The sequence below is a fragment of the Argentina anserina genome, chromosome 5, assembly GCF_933775445.1.
Source record: "Argentina anserina chromosome 5, drPotAnse1.1, whole genome shotgun sequence".
In the NCBI taxonomy this organism is placed as follows: Eukaryota; Viridiplantae; Streptophyta; class Magnoliopsida; order Rosales; family Rosaceae; genus Argentina; species Argentina anserina.
In genome coordinates this window covers 2,238,822-2,257,264 of record NC_065876.1, presented here as the reverse complement: position 1 = coordinate 2,257,264, position 18,443 = coordinate 2,238,822, and the positions used below count along the sequence as shown (strand labels likewise).

Below are 18,443 nucleotides of genomic sequence, written 5' to 3'. Positions count from 1 at the left end.
AAATTGAAGAGCATCCCCAATGTGTGGGACGAACCAAATGCATAAATAGGGTTGACTGGTTCTTTCGAGGTCCAAACGTTATCGGAAATATGTGATTTTTCAACCACAACTGTATTTTACTGTACCGGTCACATCTTATTTCACAAGGTTTTTACAAATTTTATTTTCTAAGTATAGTTGGTTCACAAAGTTGTGTAATTGCATATAACCTATTAAATAAGATATATAACATTAGTACGCATGTTGTGGTGTTTACCGCTAAAATTCACAAAATCAAAAATATCGACCGTCTGATGTGATTATTATAGTTAAATGTGAGCATGGTAAAAAATTCATCCCAATTCGGTAACGTTAGGGGATCAATCGAATATTAGTTTATTATCATTGGTATTTTTATTTATTTATTTATTTAAGTGACTACATAGGACACAATATTTTTTTCGTCACCTAAGCGAAAACACTATACCCACGAAGTTTGATCTCGTCACCTAACAAGTACAACACTATGGCGATGAAAAAAGTAATTCGTCAGCTTAGATATAACTTAGATGACGAAACAACTTTTCGTCAGCTTAGCACTCATTTTAGATGACGAATTGGCTGACGAAACAGCAATTCGTCACCCTTATTGACTTAGATGATGAAATATTTTACTTAGGTGACTAATTATTTTTCGTCATCTTAGTATTGTCTTAGGTGACGAATGTTTTTTATTTCGTGACCTAAGAATATTTTTCTAGTAGTGCTAGTCTTCTTGCACGCGCGATGTGCATGCGGAATGACCGCGCTCGTGCGTGCGTACATATGGTTCTCTTTAACTTTGGATATGACGTCATTGTCCCTTAATACTAACTATAAAAATGACATAATTGTCTGAAAAGCGACCGCGTGTGGAAGAGTCACACTCTTGACTATAAATAAATTACGCCCACAAATGTGATTAAATCATGTTTCTTACCATATGCATCCGGCCTCCTTACTGTCCATCGATCCTAGTAACTTGGTCTCAACTTTGTTTTCCTTTCTGTTTTCGATCACTTTTAATCCCAAAAACTCATCTAAGTAGATGCAAAACACTGCACAGACCCAAACAGAAGAAAACCATTTCAGATGCAGCATGTAGTACTGTAAAAAAAAAGCAATAGGCAGAAATGCCTCAACTCTTGAACTGAAATTTCATAATATTGATCACCAAGCGTCCTGCAACAATTGCAAGTAGATTCAATTACCCAAAGCAACAAACAGCAACACTATAAAGAACAAAATATGTGAATAGCAAATTTAAAGTCAATCACCCAAAAATCACAGCAAATTTCCTATTTGAAGTCAAATTACCATCAGTCAGCTCATACACGGGAAGGTTCAATCACTAAGAAAAAGAAAGCAAACACATGGGCATAATTATAGAATGCAATTGATATGCTAACCTCTGCATCAACATGAAGTTAAGTATAGTGGCGGATCCAGCATTAGAAACTTACCTAGGCTAATTGGAAATATTTTTTTTTCATTTTTCACTGTATAGATTTAAAACCGAAATACGGCCTCAGTAGAATAATATTTTGTTAAAAGATACTACGGAAGTATAGAAAATATGAATCTACTCTTGCTAGAATTGTAACAAATAAGTGGAAAATTCATTATTTAAGAAAAATAATTTTTTTTAAAGTGAAGAAAATGGGAGTAAAAAGAAAATTATATGTAATTTAGCCAAAGAAAGAGGAAAAAATAAATAGAGAATGATGAAAACCTATGTTTGAGGCTAAGAGAGTTCGAGGTTCGAACTCTAGGAATTGAAGTGAGCTAGAGGGTTCGCCAACTGAACAAAGGCTCATTTCAGTGCAAAACTGCAGTCGGTTAATTATAACTTCAATTTTTATATGGGCTGCAGCCTATAGAGCCCACCACATGTATCCGCCCCTGGTTAAATATGATATGGCAAGGAAAAGTAAGCGTTGATAATATTTCGTGTACACAGAAAATCCAACAAACATAGTAAATAAACTTCTCCTAGCCATTATTAGAATCTGGGAACAAAAGTAATTGAATAAATCCCATCTAGAGAAATGGTCTCATTCAATTTGTTAACAAACCTTATGATTTAAAGAAAATGTCCAATTAAGCTCAGTGGCAACTGTCAAATTATTATCATGAAGAACATTCCTGCTCGTTTAGCATCAAGATTGTCCGGATGTGTTATATTTCTACTTTAGGGGATCTTTCTAATTGGGAAGGATATTCCAAGGCTCAATGAGGTACGTACGTTTATTTCCTCCACTATCGCAGTGCTTGTTCAGTGTGGCTGTTATTTTCGGTCCATATTGTTCAAGAGAGATAACCAGCAGCTTGGCATGACCAAGCGTCAAGCAGCCTCAATGTTTCCCTTAATTATCGAGTTCGAGCAAGCAGCCATTGAACTACCGCCTTGTTATTGATTCTCGTAAATGTTGTGGTAGCATTATGTTGTTACCGCAGGGAAACATTCATGTCTCTGGATCTACACACTTGGGCGGTGCCGCTGTAGCACTCATCGCGTGGACACGACTTCGGATGGGGCTCCGGATATTCTAAATATGGGTCTGCAGATTACTTTGTCAAGAATTTGTAGATCTTCTGGACTAGGAAAACTAGGACATTCTAGCATCGATCTTAATTTACTTAGGCAATACCTTTCAGCAGTTTTTATATTACTGAATCATTCACCAACACAAACTTGGATGTGTAACTTTTCCTTTAGTTAGATTCTGAACATCTGATGATTCAGATTATTCTACAATCATCCTGAGCGAGTAAAGGCTTTGATTACATTCCCCCCCCCCCAAAAAAAAAATCTCAAAAATTAGGCTGCAATATTTACCAAAGATCGATCATCTGTCTTAATAATACATATAGATTAATATATCTTAAACCAGAAGGAGAAATATAACGATTAGAGTTAGGCTCGACACTGGAAAGGGATGAACAAGCCAAAAAGTTCAGCAAAAATCGATTTCCATTATTTAGCTAGAGTACAAACAGACCAATCATTCTACATTTCATCTCAGGAAAAAAAAAAAGATTATCAACATTCATTCTGAGCGGAGTAAACGCCCTCAATATTGAATATAGTAATCTGATTACATTTCTTTCCCCCCAACATTCTCAGAGTTGGCTGCAACATAATCATATATGAATACAAGTTGACCATGATGTGTTAATGTATTGAACAGGTTTTTGCAGATTCTATACATTGTGATAACTTCTAATTACTTGGTTCTTATACTGGACATGAAGGCCGTTGCATACATCACACAATACACAAATTACCAGCTGTGCCTGTTTGCTTTGGAGAATTTACCAATCATGCCTTTCGATTCTCAGCTTTACTGCCACTAGCTTCTTTATTCTATACTGGACATGAAGACCGTTGCATACATCACACAATACACAAATTACCAGCTGTGCCTGTTTTCTTTGGAGAATTGACTAATCATGCCTTTCGATTCTCAGCTCCACTGCCACTAGCTTCTTTATTCTATATCTCATGTTTCCTCATGCACCCTGATATTCATTAACACAAGTCAGGGATCACTTCTGATCAAGGTGATGCAGTTGATATTCAGAAAACGTGGCCGATTCAGAGACTTGCTCCAAAATGAAGCATAGGGTCGATTGATATCACTTCTAGCTTCCAAAACCAAAAGAATTTAAGAATCCCAGCCCTTCAGTTCACTTTCTTCAGTTTCTTGTATACCTCGTTCAATCTTTCTGCCAAAAGCCGGTTCACTCTTTCTGCCAAAAGCGGAAAACCACCTACCTAGTTTGAAAGATATCAATTACTCATGTATCAGCAATTCCAAGACAAATTGAAATTAACTGCCAAATTCCGATGAGTAGGTTCCCCATGCACCCAAAGAAGAATTCATAACATAAAACAACTGTGCTACTCATTTCCATATTACATGATGCAGAAGTCCCACATAATAAAGAAGCTGATACAATCAGTGACCCAGTGATTCCATAAATGACTTTGTGTTCTTCACATCATCTTTCGATTCTGGATATCTTGGTGGCTTAAAAAGTTTCCATAGTCCAGCAGGGTGTTGTTGGCTTCGAACTTTATCATCTCCTGAAAGTCTTCCAAATATTTTTTCACAATCCGGATATGGCTTGACATATAGGTTATAGAATCTAAGCCTACTAGGCTTGATCAGACCTTTTAACCCCACTTCGCAACCAAGCCCACCTTTTGATCGCAAATGCTCTATCACATTGAACCGAGGAAGGATTTGCTTCTCAAAATTCACACCCAAGTAGTCTGGAACTTCAACCAAACAACGGATATTGAATTTCATCTTATGTGTTAAAAACTCAATCTTCCTCTCATTGTCTTCCACCTTATATATGATTGACCTTGGCTCCTTCCACAAAACCTCAAAAGCTTCTCTACGTATCAACCCATGTTTGCACAAGCAGTCAACTCTCAGTTTCACTTCAAAGCAAGCTCGAAATTCTCCATTACTGAATATCTTCTCCTTGATAGCTTCCCTACATTTCAAAGTCCTCAACCATTCCAAACACCGGGATACCTCACCCAACTCCATGCCAAGAACCCTTGGCTCTTTAAAAATCTCTCTCCTAATCACATGCTTACTAAAGCCCAAATCTTTAAACTCACAAAGCAATGGCTCTAACCTATCTTCAACCCCAAATCCTAAAACCCCTGGAAAACAACAAAGAACTCGATCAATTCCATTCATTGAGATACCAAATCCCAACAAGAACTCAACCCTCTTAATAATCTCCCTCTCATTCATCAAAATCACTCCAGGAAACCCCTCTAAAACCTTATACACAGTACCCTCCTTAAACCCTAAACCCCTCAAAGCCTCCACAATCTCAAAAACACCATCTGGGTCAATCTGAAACCTCTTAGATTGCTCCAAAACACACTTGAACATCAATGGGGAAGCACCCAAAAGCCCCAAATCTGAGAAACCCATTTCCCATTTCTTAAGAAACTCAAAATCCAAAACTCCAGGGCAATCACATATCAATGAAACAAGGGAACTCTTATCAATTTTGAAGGATAAAAGAATAGCCAGGGACTTCTCTAACTCTAGTAAGTCTGAGTTAACTAAAAATTGATTCTTTGATATGAAACTGTGAACCATAGAAGATGGAAAGCCGTACCTTTGGAGTAGGTTGGAAACTTGCCGGGAACATTTGGGGTTTGATGAGAAAGATTGGAACTTTGGGTTAGATAGAGATGGGTTTGGTCTGGGGATCCAACTGATGGTGAAGCGAGTGAGAATGGTTCTGGTTAGAACCCTATTTGCCATTATTTGACAATTCTGTCACAGTGCAATTAGCAGAGACCCGCTTTTACTCGGTTAAGTAAAAGTAAAAAGAAATCAGGGGTAGGTACCACCGTACCACTCTCCACTCATACCAATGGTAAGTTAAATATATAAAAAATACATAAATACCTGAAAATGTTCAAAGCTCAACTTGTGCTTACTCGACTGAGTCGACTCTAATGGAGGTAATAGTACACAGAGCCAATAGGAATGATAAAAAATCGTGCACCAACAAACATTACTGTTTTCTTATAATTGTTCTTTAAAAAAAATTGGATTACACATAGGGGAAAAATTATCTTTTCACAAGGCTCCTAACCAGGCATGAATACGCCAAGTGCTTGAGAGTTACATATCTTTGCACCCAAAGAAATGATCGGAAACATGCAGGAGGTAGTCGGATCCGCAATGAAAACGATCGAGTACGTCTAAGATAATTATACTCCTCTATAGATCAACACACTGTTTGAAACTTCCCTCGTAAATATGATGTCCAATTAGAGAGCCCATTAAAGAGTTCGTTTTAACTTCCCTAAATCAATTAGGGAGACCATTAGACGTGACCCACCCACTCAACCAAATCAGTCGGCATTTGATCGTCATGAAACAAAGCCTCAACAATTTAAATGATTTAATCTCCGTTCAACAAGGCTTCAGGAAGCCCCGCAAGCACAACCTCCACCACCAAAACCAAAGAAGAAACAACAAAATTTTGTAAAGAAGTTCACACTTCACACTTTGACACTTCACATTTTCATTTATTGATTGATCTCCAACTAAACCCAAAACCCATCATCAGAGAGCTCTTTGATTCCAAACTTCAACAAAATGCGGAGGATTCTTTCTCTGAAATTAGCCCAAAACCTCCCCAAAAACCTCTCACCCTCCACCACCACAAGCTCTTCCGTTTTCCACTTTCAACCTCACAAAACCTTCTCTCTCACCAAAACCCACACCCAAAGTCACTTCTTTAACTCCATCCCAACACACCCACTTCCCCATCAGCACAAAGTTCATGGCTTTCTCTCCAATCCAATTCTCAGGAGGCACTTCTCTTTGGGTTACGCAAATACCCTTTTGAGGGTATCAAGCAAGAAGCTTTCGGAGTGCAGGCTTGCCTTTCTCCAAAGCAAATTTCCCAAACAGAGTCTTAACTCTAACCCAATTCGTATTTATAATCAGAGTGCCTGGTAATCTCTTTGTTCTCTGCCAAAGTGTATGATTATTTTCACTGCAATTAGAACAAAGTTTTCTGCCTTTGTTTTGTATATTAATTTTTTGGGTTAATATTTGAGTTCTTGGTTCTGATTGATTGGACCCATGAGAGAAAAGCAATGTGGTAGGGAACTGAATAGGACAACACGTTCCGGCTCTTGAATGGTGGACTGTACAAGTTTTTCTGCTTATGTGTTGCCTTGTTTTACTCATCACAAAAGCTCCTGCATTCTTGACTGCAAATAGCCATTGACATCACAAAGATGTGTACATTATAGTTTATTATATTATAATATGACTTATATTTTTTAGGCAGTCAAGTAATTGATTTGCTAGTGTTTGGTACTTGACATACATGGTTATGTATTAACATTAGTGATTAGTGAGCAGATTGGTGTGGAATGACTGGAATCCGTTCATGTCTTCATACCATATCTTCAAGTTTTTTCCTTATTTTTTATTTTATTTTTTAAGTTGAAATGTGAAGTTGCTGTGTTTTTGAGTTAAAATATAAACAAGTTCTGGTATGGGATAAGTTGTTCAGTTGAAAAGACTTGCTGCATATGACTACAGGTATTGCTTTACTTATGGAGCTGTGGTCATCTTCTGCATTATGAATTAAGTATAGATGTCATATACAGTTTCTGGTTCAGATTTATTTTTAAATACCCGCTACAAAACAAGTACTTCCAAAATCTACGAACAGTGATTTTAATTCTTGAAGAAAAACATACAAAAATGAGATTACTTTCTAGCATGACAGCAGATTTTTGAGTTTGTCTTCTCACCTATCTTGTTGTTTAGTTCAGTACACGCGAGATTCTCCCCCTGATAACTGATATATGCTGTTTGCAGGAGATCATGGTTGCGAAGGTTATCAAGCAATGACATGGTTTTGGGATTGATTGTAGCTAATGTTGCTGTTTTTCTTTTATGGAAAGTAGCAGACCCTGTATTCATGACCAAGAATTTTACTGTGAGTTTTTAACTTGAACTCTTGTGGTGCTAAGTGCGGTCAATTTTGTGTATTTAATTTTAATTGCCTGGCCATTTATGGGCACTGTCTTCTGGAGCAACTGACTTGTTTCTGTGTACCCGTCGGCAATGTAGTGCACAACTTAAGGAAACAATATGTTGATGGATAGACTCTTTATAGCTTCTCAGTAATCTTGTCTCATAATGTTTCATTTCTAACTTCATTTTCCAACTTTTTGGTTTCTCTGAGCAGATCTCATTGGACAATTTTACAAGTGGACGTCTTCACACATTGATAACTTCGGCATTTAGTCCCATGGATGTTGGGCATTTAATGTCTAACATGATCGGACTGTATTTTTTTGGCATCAATGTGAGTTTAGCTTCCTTATGAACTTTTTTTTTTTTGCTTGCTACTAGTTCAGATTTTTCTTAAAACACATATCTTATATGATGCTTATAAACTACTATATATACTACAAAATCTGTTTTGTTGGAGCATGAATCATAAACCTAAGTTTGCTCAATTTATTTTATGATATGATCTCCATGATGTGGTGAATTCAATCATTATCAACCTTGCTCATCTGGTTTTGGTATATTGACCAGATTGGAAGAACTTTGGGCCTGAGTTCTTGCTAAAATTGTATCTAGCGGGAGCTATTGGTGACTCAGTCTTTTACATGGTGCACCGTGCCTTCCTGGCTGCATCATCAAAGGTACCATGATACTAAATAACTTTATCAGTTTTCACGTGAGACAACCAACATCAAGTATTGAGTCGGTATTTTGAAAACAAAAGATAATTGTCCGCAAATCAAGTTTCTGGAAAAGTAGTAGTCTGCCCAAGGAGATTATAAAATTATTATTTAGATGCCAATTATAATTCAGTGAACCTTTATTGAATATAGCTATTGAGAATTCTCACTATCTGATGTTTGCAGAACCGACCATTTGGGACAAGGGACAATTCTAAGATTCCAGGTTTGGTATGTTATAAATCAGGCTACTAAATGATAGTAGATTTGTATGCAATTTCTCAGCGACTTTTAACGGCCTATAAATGATTACCAAAAGAATAAATGATGAAAGGAATGTTATACTTTTTCAGCCTGAATTATCCATCCAATAAATTATATACATGGAAATAGAATGTGATATTTCTCTTTTTGCATGCGTTGGTGTTTCTAATACTTTCTATTTATACCCCCCTTACTTCTTCTTGTTAATTCTTTTTTTTTTTTTGACAAACGTTCTCCTTGTTATTTCTAAGTGTGGTGTCAAATTTTACCATTGAATTTAAGAAAGTGTACTCTGGAAAATAACTTCTATCTGAGAACATTTGTGGTTTCTTGCCACTGTTGTTTGTGCTTGGGATTGTGAGGCGTTGTCTCTAAATTCAAATCACCTTTTGTTTTGTGGCATATTATGACATGCATCATGCTTGTTTGTTTTGAATGAGGGCTTGTTTGCCCAGTTATATGGAGGCAAGAAGGGATGAATACTGAATTGTTTTCATTGATTGCTTGACTAAACGTTGACGGACTTAAATCAGATTTTATTTTCTGAGAGCATCCAAGTTATCTTATTGAGTTGTTTTGTAACATTTAGGGGGCAAGTGGTGCTATGAATGCTATCATGTTACTTGATATATTCCTTCATCCGACAGCTACCCTATACCTTGAGTTTATCATACCAGTTCCTGCCATGCTGCTCATAAGTGTGTTTCTATGTCATGTGATTTATAGTGGCCATTATGCAAATACTCAACTAAATCACCTGCTTTTTCTGTTTTAGGGAATCTTCCTAATTGGAAAGGATGTCTTAAGGATAATGCAGGTATGTCGGTTTCTACCATTTTTACATTTCTGTGTGTGCATTTGCCTTAAAATCTATTTTAGAAATGACTCCTGATTATCATCACCCATTATGTTCTGCATATTGTTGTTCACGTGTAATATGACTTGGCATGACCACGTAACCTCATCGCACCTTAATGACTTTGAAACTCCAGAACTTTCTTCCCCGTGCAAATATACCAAAAGTCCACAGACGTTGATATGTTCTAGTAAATGTAATGGTGACATGATGGTTTTGTGCAGGGAGACCATCAGATATCAGGATCTGCGCACTTGGAAGGTGCAGCAGTGGCAGCTATAGCCCGGGCAAGACTTCGAAAGGGGCGTCGTTTGTTTTAGCTTAGTCTGCAGATTACTTGGGCAGCATTTTGTAGATGTGATATGTGTAGGACACTGAGAGATGTTCCAGTTAGCTATTAGTGTCTCGGAACAGTCTTCTTTCTGGAGCTAAATTACCAAATCTTTCAATGATACCGGATTATTTTCCCGGTATTAAAATTCAGATTATTTGGGAAAACTCATCTCCCTGATTGCAGTCTTGCAGATGCCAAAGTTTGGGCCTGTGCAGTGGGGCTATGCCTGTTGGCTCATTGTACTGTAACTGTCGTAACCGTCGCATGTTTCTGAGTTTTTCAGCCCTGACCTGATTTTCTAGATTCAAAATAAGTTGTACGTTTTTCATTTTGACTGGAAAATACGGAGCTCGAAAATAGTACGTTACTTACATCCCCTTCTTCCTTTGTTGTACTCAACACCAGTTCTTCAACTCATTTCTATGAGGAAATTCTGAGCAACTTTCATTGGTGATTCATTTCATTGTACTCGAAAATTTTACATTCAAACAATAATTTTACAAATTTATGTAAGAACAAGGAAATAATGAAAATAAGATCCAAAGAAAAATGTTTTTAATTGACTATATAGTAGAAGTAGAGTGATCATCTTCACTATAACCCATCCTATTGACGATTCTAAATAAAGTTTACTTTTCCATGCAAAATTGAAATGTGGGTATCGATTATATGTCATGATATGTAGTATCTTCAACAATTTATTTATATTTTCTCTAAAATAGAAAAGTAAATTTCAAAAATCTCTAAAAATGGTTGCTTCCGAACTGCAGATCCTTCTTACCTCGTACATAACATACATAAATACAATTCATGATAGAGTAACTCCAACAACTTCTTTATTCTACAAATTTCTTCATTAATTACAACAATAAAATATTTTATTTTATTATTTATTATAACTATAAAGTATCTCATATTTTTATATCGTTGGCTTGTAATTAATTATTTGTATTTTTGATTGGTTGTAATCTAAGTTTGAATTAATAGAATAAGTGTAGCATTTAATATTTGGCTATGCAAAATTTTTGCATCCTGCAAATATAGAGAATCATCTCTCATTTTTCATCTCTTTCTCTATTTTAAAAAATGTGATAGAGAATATATTAGAGTGAAAATTGGACAATTTTCCTCCAAAATTTCATTTTTATCCAAAATGCATAATTTGTTTGAGATGTTCCAAGTTCACTAATATGTCACTTGTTATATTTATCAATCTTATCCGTAACAAACCGTACATATTTCACTGTGAAATGAGTACATCTCCATACCCGTAATTCATTATGAATAGTGCAATCAGACCATACATATTTATGGTTAATTGCGTCACTGTAAAATTAGTACATCTCCGTACCCGTAATTCATTATGAATCGTGCAATGGTATCATTATGAAACAAAGTACTTCATCCTCTTCTTGAAACAACTAACTTTTGCTTATGTTCCTACTTAAACTAAATATTTCCAAATTCGGTTTAAGCCGTCTTTGTTTACATAATCTATGATAAAATTTACATTTACATTTTTTTTGTTTGTGTGAGATTCCCTTTCACAATTGATCCAAAAAGGAAAAGCTATCTATCTCGTATATTTGGTCTCTTTGTTCTTGAACCTAACCCACTTTCACATTTTTTGATATAAATTGAAAAAGTGAGAACCAATTATCATTTTACCATTTCTTGAATTCTTTATTACCTCACTTGCACAACACCACTTCCAATAAATACAAAAATCCAACTCCAACCCCTGAACCCCCCATGAATAAATAAAAAATTTCACATCCCAAATTTCACATCTTTCACTTTTCTACCAGCTGCTCTGTTTTTCGGCTCTGAATTGTAGAAATGAGGTGGGAAAGGGTCCATCTTCAACCTCCACACCAAGCTCAAGAAGCTGTTCTGGTTCACAATGGGATGCATGGCCCAGGCAAGAGGTGGGGCCACACCTGCAACGCCGTTAAAGAAGGAAGGTTGCTCTATGTCTTCGGTGGTTATGGCAGAGACAACTGTCAGACCAACCAAGTTCACGTCTTTGACACTGGTGGGTTCTCCATATGCTCAATTTTGTTCTGGGTTTGTCTTGTTTTCTGCAAATTTGGGTTCCCATTGTTGGTTTTGTGATTCTCGTGTGCGAAAGTTTGGATTTTTATCATGTGTTTATGTGGGTTAATGTGCATGTTAGGGTTTTCGTTGGGGTTTATTTTGTTGGATTCTGAATCTTTCTTCCTTAATTGGACTGGGATTTTCTTTGTTTTGTGTTTTATCTTATACGGGAGTAGTTCTTGGGGCTTTGGTGTTTTAGGGTTTATTGCCGTACTTGGTTCTTTTTGGTTATGAAAGATTGTTCGTCTTCTGATTGTGAGTTGCTGAGTGCAGTGACGCATACATGGAGCCAGCCAGTGATAAAAGGCACACCACCAACTCCAAGGGACAGCCACACTTGTACTACTATTGGTGAAAATTTGTTTGTATTTGGAGGCACTGATGGGACAAACCCTCTCAAGGACTTGCATATACTTGAGACGTGTGAGTGGTTTCTCTCCTGTTTATATTGGCTTCTTTATCAGTGTCTTTTGATGAGCTACAAGTTCTAGCAACAGCATTTAGTCAAGTAACTCAATTAGATGTTATGTATTTGTTTTGCATACGGTCTTCAGTATGTTTAAGGGATTGCTAATGCTGAATTATTTATTTATTACCTACTTATGTTCTTGGTGCTTTGTGTAGCTTCGCATACATGGATATCTCCAACTTTCAGAGGAGAGGGGCCAGAAGCTCGTGAAGGCCATAGTGCAGCGCTTGTTGGGAAGCGGCTGTTTGTCTTTGGTGGCTGTGGAAAATCGGCAAATAATGATGAGGAAGTCTACTACAATGATCTGTACATCTTGAATACAGGTATGCTTTCCATATCTAATTGTTAGTGGATTCTGTATTTACTTGGGCTTCTGAGGGTCACATTTACGTAGGATCAATTTCATATGCAATACAATACTAACGATAGTAATCCTTTTACTATAACCTCTTGTAGAGAATTTTGCATGGAAGAAATCTATAACATCTGGCACACCACCATCTCCTCGCGACAGCCATACTTGCTCATCTTCAAAGAACAAAGTGATTGTGATTGGTGGTGAAGATGGGCATGATTACTATTTGTCTGATGTCCATATTCTCGATGCAGGTATTGTTATTTTCTTATAAGCTTTGACCAATTACGTAATGCATCAGAAAACAATTGTTCGTTAGTTAATATGGCTTGCCTAACTTTGGAATGTTGTTTATGATCTCTTCTTTTAAAAAATGGCATCACTGTACTGTTCTAGATACTCTAGTGTGGAGGGAGTTGAACACTTCCGGCCAGTTATTGCCACCCCGAGGTGGTCATTCTACCGTTGCTTTTGGGAAGAACTTGTTTGTGTTCGGGGGATTTACAAATGCACAAAGTCTATACAATGACCTCTACATGCTCGATGTTGGTATGTATTAAGTACTATTCCAAATTATATCCTTGTCTTTCCATATGTGTATGTATATAGCATGTTAAAGTAAGCAGTAAAGTTAGGAAAATTGTAATGTTTATGAGCTTTGAAACTTGAGAAATCATTCCTTTACTTTACTATGAAGTTATTAAATTAATTATGAACGATGAAAGGGTAGGTGGCTCATGGATGGAGATCCAATCATCCAATGAATGACTTTCTTATACTATCCCATTTTAACATAATTGTCGATATTTGAGAAGGGGGACGGGGGGTTTGTGTTTCAACCTTTTGGTAGTAACAGTAAATGCTCTTGATCACTACAGTTACAGAGCACTGGAATATCTAATCTATATAGACTCACAACATTCCGTTTGTTTGCTGCATTTATGGATTATTTTTTTGTTGCGATCAATTTTCTTCTGTCTCCGTGTCTATATGTACAGCGTATTCTAGCTCCTATGTGCGACTCAAGTATAAATTTGCTTTTTTTAATGATACACCTCTTCAATCCCAATGTTCAGATACTGGCGTATGGACAAAGGTGGTAACTACAGGTGACGGACCATCTGCTAGATTTTCTGTTGCCGGGGACTGTTTGGATCCTGTGAAAGGAGGTGTTCTTGTGTTTATTGGTGGTTGCAATAAAAGTCTTGAAGGACTGGATGATATGTTTTACTTGAACACAGGTGAATTGTGAACTTTTCATCCTTTTCCATGAATACTGCAAGTATCCCCTGCCACTCTATATACGCCTAACTATACCCCGCCCATCTTCATCAATATCCTTGAGTATAAACCGAAAATCAGCAAACCGAACATTCACATTACCAGCTCAACATAGACCATTGAACACCCACTTTCCAAATGAAGTTGCACATATGAAGTAGTGGATGCTATAATTATGTACTGTTCATTTAAAGAAGTGTGTCTCATATAAAGTAAGCTAGATCTGTTTGCTATAAGGAGAATCTTCTTCTCCTTAACTGAAGATCTTTAATTGATTGTTTCCTTTTTATCCAGTTTTTCTTGCTGTGGCATTATTTATTTTGATTCTTCTTACAAAAACAAATAGTCAGGAGTTAGTGTTATATCCTGATAACGAATTTGTTTGGCGACCATGAAACATTCCGGAAGCCTATACAACTAATGCACTTTTGGCTTTGTGGGAACTTTGAATTTTGGGTCGTGGCCGAGTTTCCTTGAACTGATCTGCTCTAGAGCTTTGCAAATAATATCTTTCCAATTTCTGACAAAAATGTGTCCTATTGCTTCTTTCTTATTCAAATTGTTTGCCGTAGTATGAACATTGATAACAGTTTTGCTGATCTGATATGATTTCTGATTTTAGGACTTGTCAGAGAGAGTGAAAGGAGGCTGGAAAAGTTATCATTGAGGAAGCAATTAAAGCTAAAATGCCAGGAACAAAATTTCACTCCAATTCATGACAGAGCTCTTGTTCCAGTTGGAACTGGTGCTGAAATTTTCCAACCCTCAAGTGTTCCATTTTATGGTCAACCTGGTGAGTATAATTGTGTCCCATTTGTCTGCTCTCATACCTTTTTTTTTCCTGCAACTATGTCTGGTAACACTTCAGGCGAGTTCCCTTGTGCCCATTTCCCCCTAGTTTTTTTAATGCAAGACTTCTCAGCTCATTTGAAGACCAGTATATCTGTAGGAAGCTCCTGATCCTAGGAAGTCCTATGTTTCCTTGTCAATCCAGTACACTTTTTACATTTAAAAGATTGCTATCATTTTCTGTGTTTGAATTCATACTATTTCATCCATGGGGGATCTATATATACGTTTACTTTGTCTTTGGACGGATTTTCGAGTGTTTTCCCTAGACACTTTCGAGTATGTTCACTATATCCCCATTTTTGAGTTTGAATATATACTATCCCATGCACCTTAAGGAGTTGATTATGCTCTATCCTTAAAATGTAAGGTTCTGCTGCATGGTTTACGAGTTAAAGTATGTATGTAGTTGATTTTTACTGGTTATCTGTCACTGCAGGTGATCAAATTTTCCCATTGAATCAATCCGCGCCAGCAAAGAGGTCATTTCAAGCAAAGGTCACTGAAAGGTTGAATGATGGTTACACAATTGAAACTGTTATTGATGGAAAGCCTCTTCGTGGTGTATTGTTTTCCAACAAATCAGAATTTTCTATTCCCGCTGCTCCTGATTCCAGTAGGTAAGTAATGGTCAATCACCATACCAATGTAACAGTAACTACTGCTCCCATGTAGAATCTTTCAACTTTAACAATGGTTTGTAATTGTAATTTCAGGAAACGGGTTGCCGGCGAGGTTGATGGGGTAATGTCCAATGGTGGTTGTAACACCCAGTCAAAAGATTCTGTGGGCAATGCTCAAGCAAAGGTGTCCACATCACATGAGATTGCTCACGGACAGGTCTCGGTAGTGTGCTGTTTTGGCAATGTGGAAAGATTAGTTGATAACAATGTTGTACAACACTGAACTCCTTTGCACGGTAAATTTTATCTGATGTGGGACAATGTGGACTATTATGCAGGTCACTGCTAACCCTGTGCCGTTGGTGAATCATTTGAATCTTGGAGATACTCTGACAAGTGATACTTTGGAATCGAACACTGAAGATCTAGGGAAGGAGAGAACCAAGGTATGAATTTAATGAGCATTTTCTTTTTGATTTCCAACAGACCAAGCTTGCGGCATAGTATGCACATAGACATGCACTTATGACATGTTTGATACACATTTCATCATTACCAACTCCAGCTACTAAGCTTGGTTTAAACCGAGATATTCACATAGAACTAGTATTCTTTTCTCATCTGGTAGCATATAGATTCGATTTAGAACTCAACATTCATTGATTAGAAGTTCCTTCTATCATGCCACTTGTATGTACTTCAAATAACTTGGAACAGAAAAGCCTCAGTTATATGATTGTTTTTGTCACACACATACACATGTCACTATTAGGTGCCAGATGTAGAGACTTATTGCATGTTAATTATCTTCTGATGAGCTGATTATCTGTCCAATTTTGTGATGACAGATACCAACCGGAGGAAACGGTGCGGCAATATCTCAACGACAGTTTCATTGAGGATTTTCTCTGAATATGCCCCAAAGAAAAACAACAGCGATTTGTACATTTATCATGTCAAGGTGATCATGAGTGCATGTGACGTAGAGGGGATAATACATTTGCTAACTGATGTAATCTGTCACCTTCAAATATTGCTAGGTCTAGGATTCTAGTCGTATGTTGTACTCGTTTAAACCTAGTGCTTAGTTCCAATCGAACCCGCTTCATACATTATGGAAGATGAGGTTTTGTATCAGGAGTTGGTTCCTTTGTAGCAATAGAATTGCTATTGCAGCTGACCACATTTCTGCTGCTGGTTCTATTTCCATGAGAATCTGTATCTTGTACAATCTCTTTTGAAAATTGATTGATCTTTGACATTTTATATCGGATCTGTCTTCTGCAGAAGTTTCTTGGGTTTATGTCAGTGACGGAAAAAATTGGGATGCATGAATTTTCACTTTCCATGTTTACCGTGAGCCATTCACAACCTTGCAAGCTCATTCCCTGTAACAAGGTTTGCAAGTCAACTGATATCGAGAGAGTACGCATGGTGGCCTATCATATTCTTGAATAGATCAAAAGAGCTTTTTCTTAGCTTTTAGAGGGATTGAACATTAGGGGTAGAACTGATAACCAAAATCAACAAAGCTCATTCGCAAATTCCAGCCGCAGGAAGCAGCACAGTATTACAGCATAGAAATCATCTACAGGAGTCTCAGAGGACTGAAAATGACAATTCCAACTTCAAAAAGCCTCACTGGCCACCACCTCCAAACAAGTAATCGAGTGATGAACCCCCACCAGGAGCTGCATGAACCTTTGTGGAAGGACGATCCTGTCAATTGAAAATTCGAGATTTAGAAGGGCATTGATCAATGCAGCAAGTAATGCAAAACCATAGTGCGAAAATGTAGTGTTGCAGAACGGAATAGGTGTATAGAGCTCAAAGTGCAGTGACAAAATTTATCAAAGTAAGCAATGAATGAGACCCAAAACATACGGTGAGGAAGTTTCCACGGTTCTGGCCATCAGCTCGGAAGTAGTTGTTTGAAGTGTTCCCAGGAACGCCAGCTGGAGTCTCCTTATTGATCACTTCCGGAGGTGGTGCCGCAGCAGTTGGCTTTGGAGTAGGTTCAACCTCCACCTGAACCTTAGGAGCTTCAACTTTTTTTGGGGCAGGTGTCTGACCATCTTCTCCACCTCCAAAAAGATAACCCAACGAGCTACCTCCCCCTCCACTACTCACTCCACGACGCATGCTGCCTTCTCAAAGTATTGCCTGCACAATTTTTTCAAACCACCTGAACAATTAACCAACCTGACAAAACAAATATCGAGCTATGACTGCAATGTCCTAAAGTGACATTAGATCCCATACATGATATGCCGACGCACACAGAAGCTCAATCACAAAAGAAAACAGGCAGGTAAATGCAAAATAGATCTGCACGCGCCTCGATTTCTAAAACCTACGCGATTCAGAATCTAATCTCAACGCCAACACCTTGAACACTACAATCTGATGTCCACTCGCAGCGACCGCATCACATTAATGACATCTGCAATTACGAACCCTAGCCAAACCAAACAAACCACTACTCCAGCTAAACCGCGTCTAAGCAGCAAAGTAATCAAGAATTTTGCTCAGACAATCTCAATTTCAGTTATCGACATCGAAAATTCTAGAACCGATTGAAAAACAATTCAGCAACACAACGCAAAATCGAATCGAAACCATGCAACACCATCATCAACAATACAAGCAACAAGAACAAGCAATGCAGGGCTGCAAATTCCGAAACTATGCGTAAGCAAAATGCGATTTAGCAACGAAATTTCTGACCGCAAAATCGAAATCCAAGTTCGAAAATCACAGATCTGCTAGAATCTAGAGCAAAATTCCAGGCCCTAACCTAAGGAAGAGAGAGAGAGAGAGAGAGAGAGAGAGAGAGAGAGAGAGGTGGTTACCTGAATCGTAGGGGTTGAGAGAGGGAGAGAGAGTCAGATCTGAGTCGCCGAGTAGTGATATGAGTGAAGTGAGACGAGTAACGTTTATATATAGGGAAACGAAAATTTCAAATCGCAAGGGCTGTGGGGCCGTTGTGATTCTTTTTCTAGATATTTTGAGAGGCGCTTATGGGCTT

General features: G+C 37.5%; 4 protein-coding genes across 5 annotated transcripts; 2 read left to right on the top strand and 2 right to left on the bottom strand.

Moving 5' to 3' along the window:
* Positions 1 to 3,402: 3,402 nt before the first annotated feature.
* LOC126793505 (transcription termination factor MTERF15, mitochondrial) lies at positions 3,403 to 5,330 on the bottom strand. Its single transcript, XM_050520044.1, has one exon. The coding sequence runs from the start codon at positions 5,319 to 5,321 to the stop codon at positions 3,981 to 3,983; it is 1,341 nt and encodes a 446-aa protein (XP_050376001.1). The 5' UTR covers positions 5,322 to 5,330; the 3' UTR covers positions 3,403 to 3,980.
* Positions 5,331 to 6,015: 685 nt separating this feature from the next.
* On the top strand, positions 6,016 to 10,128 carry LOC126793515 (RHOMBOID-like protein 12, mitochondrial). Its single transcript, XM_050520061.1, has 8 exons — positions 6,016 to 6,529; positions 7,410 to 7,530; positions 7,783 to 7,911; positions 8,147 to 8,248; positions 8,474 to 8,518; positions 9,141 to 9,251; positions 9,327 to 9,368; positions 9,632 to 10,128. The coding sequence occupies exons 1-8, from the start codon at positions 6,168 to 6,170 to the stop codon at positions 9,725 to 9,727; spliced, it is 1,008 nt and encodes a 335-aa protein (XP_050376018.1). The 5' UTR covers positions 6,016 to 6,167; the 3' UTR covers positions 9,728 to 10,128.
* A 1,381-nt stretch (positions 10,129 to 11,509) lies between these two features.
* On the top strand, positions 11,510 to 16,658 carry LOC126793498 (tip elongation aberrant protein 1-like). Of its 2 annotated transcripts, none has more exons than XM_050520038.1 (11): positions 11,510 to 11,776; positions 12,112 to 12,261; positions 12,463 to 12,630; positions 12,764 to 12,916; positions 13,059 to 13,211; positions 13,739 to 13,903; positions 14,566 to 14,736; positions 15,232 to 15,412; positions 15,509 to 15,632; positions 15,754 to 15,861; positions 16,264 to 16,658. In XM_050520038.1, exons 1-11 carry the CDS (start codon positions 11,581 to 11,583, stop codon positions 16,312 to 16,314), a joined length of 1,620 nt encoding a protein of 539 aa, XP_050375995.1. In that variant the 5' UTR covers positions 11,510 to 11,580; the 3' UTR covers positions 16,315 to 16,658. The 2 variants fall into 2 exon arrangements, with proteins under 2 accessions (XP_050375995.1, XP_050375994.1); XM_050520037.1 differs by having other exon boundaries at positions 15,509 to 15,638.
* Positions 16,659 to 16,935: 277 nt separating this feature from the next.
* LOC126794159 (protein SPIRAL1-like 3) lies at positions 16,936 to 18,350 on the bottom strand. Its single transcript, XM_050520819.1, has 3 exons — positions 18,268 to 18,350; positions 17,300 to 17,578; positions 16,936 to 17,134 (listed from the first exon to the last, which is right to left on the bottom strand). The coding sequence occupies exons 2-3, from the start codon at positions 17,555 to 17,557 to the stop codon at positions 17,054 to 17,056; spliced, it is 339 nt and encodes a 112-aa protein (XP_050376776.1). The 5' UTR covers positions 17,558 to 17,578; positions 18,268 to 18,350; the 3' UTR covers positions 16,936 to 17,053.
* Between the last annotated feature and the right edge of the window lie 93 nt (positions 18,351 to 18,443).

What these genes read in the sequence shown, in the direction of transcription:
- LOC126793505 (XM_050520044.1), bottom strand. Translation starts at nt 5,321, where the DNA reads ATGGCAAATAGGGTTCTAACCAGAACCATTCTCACTCGCTTCACCATC.
- LOC126793515 (XM_050520061.1), top strand. Translation starts at nt 6,168, where the DNA reads ATGCGGAGGATTCTTTCTCTGAAATTAGCCCAAAACCTCCCCAAAAAC. An exon ending in TCATGACCAAGAATTTTACT is followed by an intron (nt 7,531 to 7,782) that starts GTGAGTTTTTAA and finishes TTCTCTGAGCAG; the next exon opens with ATCTCATTGGACAATTTTAC. An exon ending in TTGGCATCAATGTGAGTTTA is followed by an intron (nt 7,912 to 8,146) that starts GCTTCCTTATGA and finishes CCAGATTGGAAG; the next exon opens with AACTTTGGGCCTGAGTTCTT.
- LOC126793498 (XM_050520037.1), top strand. Translation starts at nt 11,581, where the DNA reads ATGAGGTGGGAAAGGGTCCATCTTCAACCTCCACACCAAGCTCAAGAA. An exon ending in AGTTCACGTCTTTGACACTG is followed by an intron (nt 11,777 to 12,111) that starts GTGGGTTCTCCA and finishes TGCTGAGTGCAG; the next exon opens with TGACGCATACATGGAGCCAG. An exon ending in TTGCTCACGGACAGGTCTCG is followed by an intron (nt 15,639 to 15,753) that starts GTAGTGTGCTGT and finishes ACTATTATGCAG; the next exon opens with GTCACTGCTAACCCTGTGCC.
- LOC126794159 (XM_050520819.1), bottom strand. Translation starts at nt 17,557, where the DNA reads ATGCGTCGTGGAGTGAGTAGTGGAGGGGGAGGTAGCTCGTTGGGTTAT. An exon ending in ACCGTGGAAACTTCCTCACC is followed by an intron (nt 17,135 to 17,299) that starts GTATGTTTTGGG and finishes TTCAATTGACAG; the next exon opens with GATCGTCCTTCCACAAAGGT.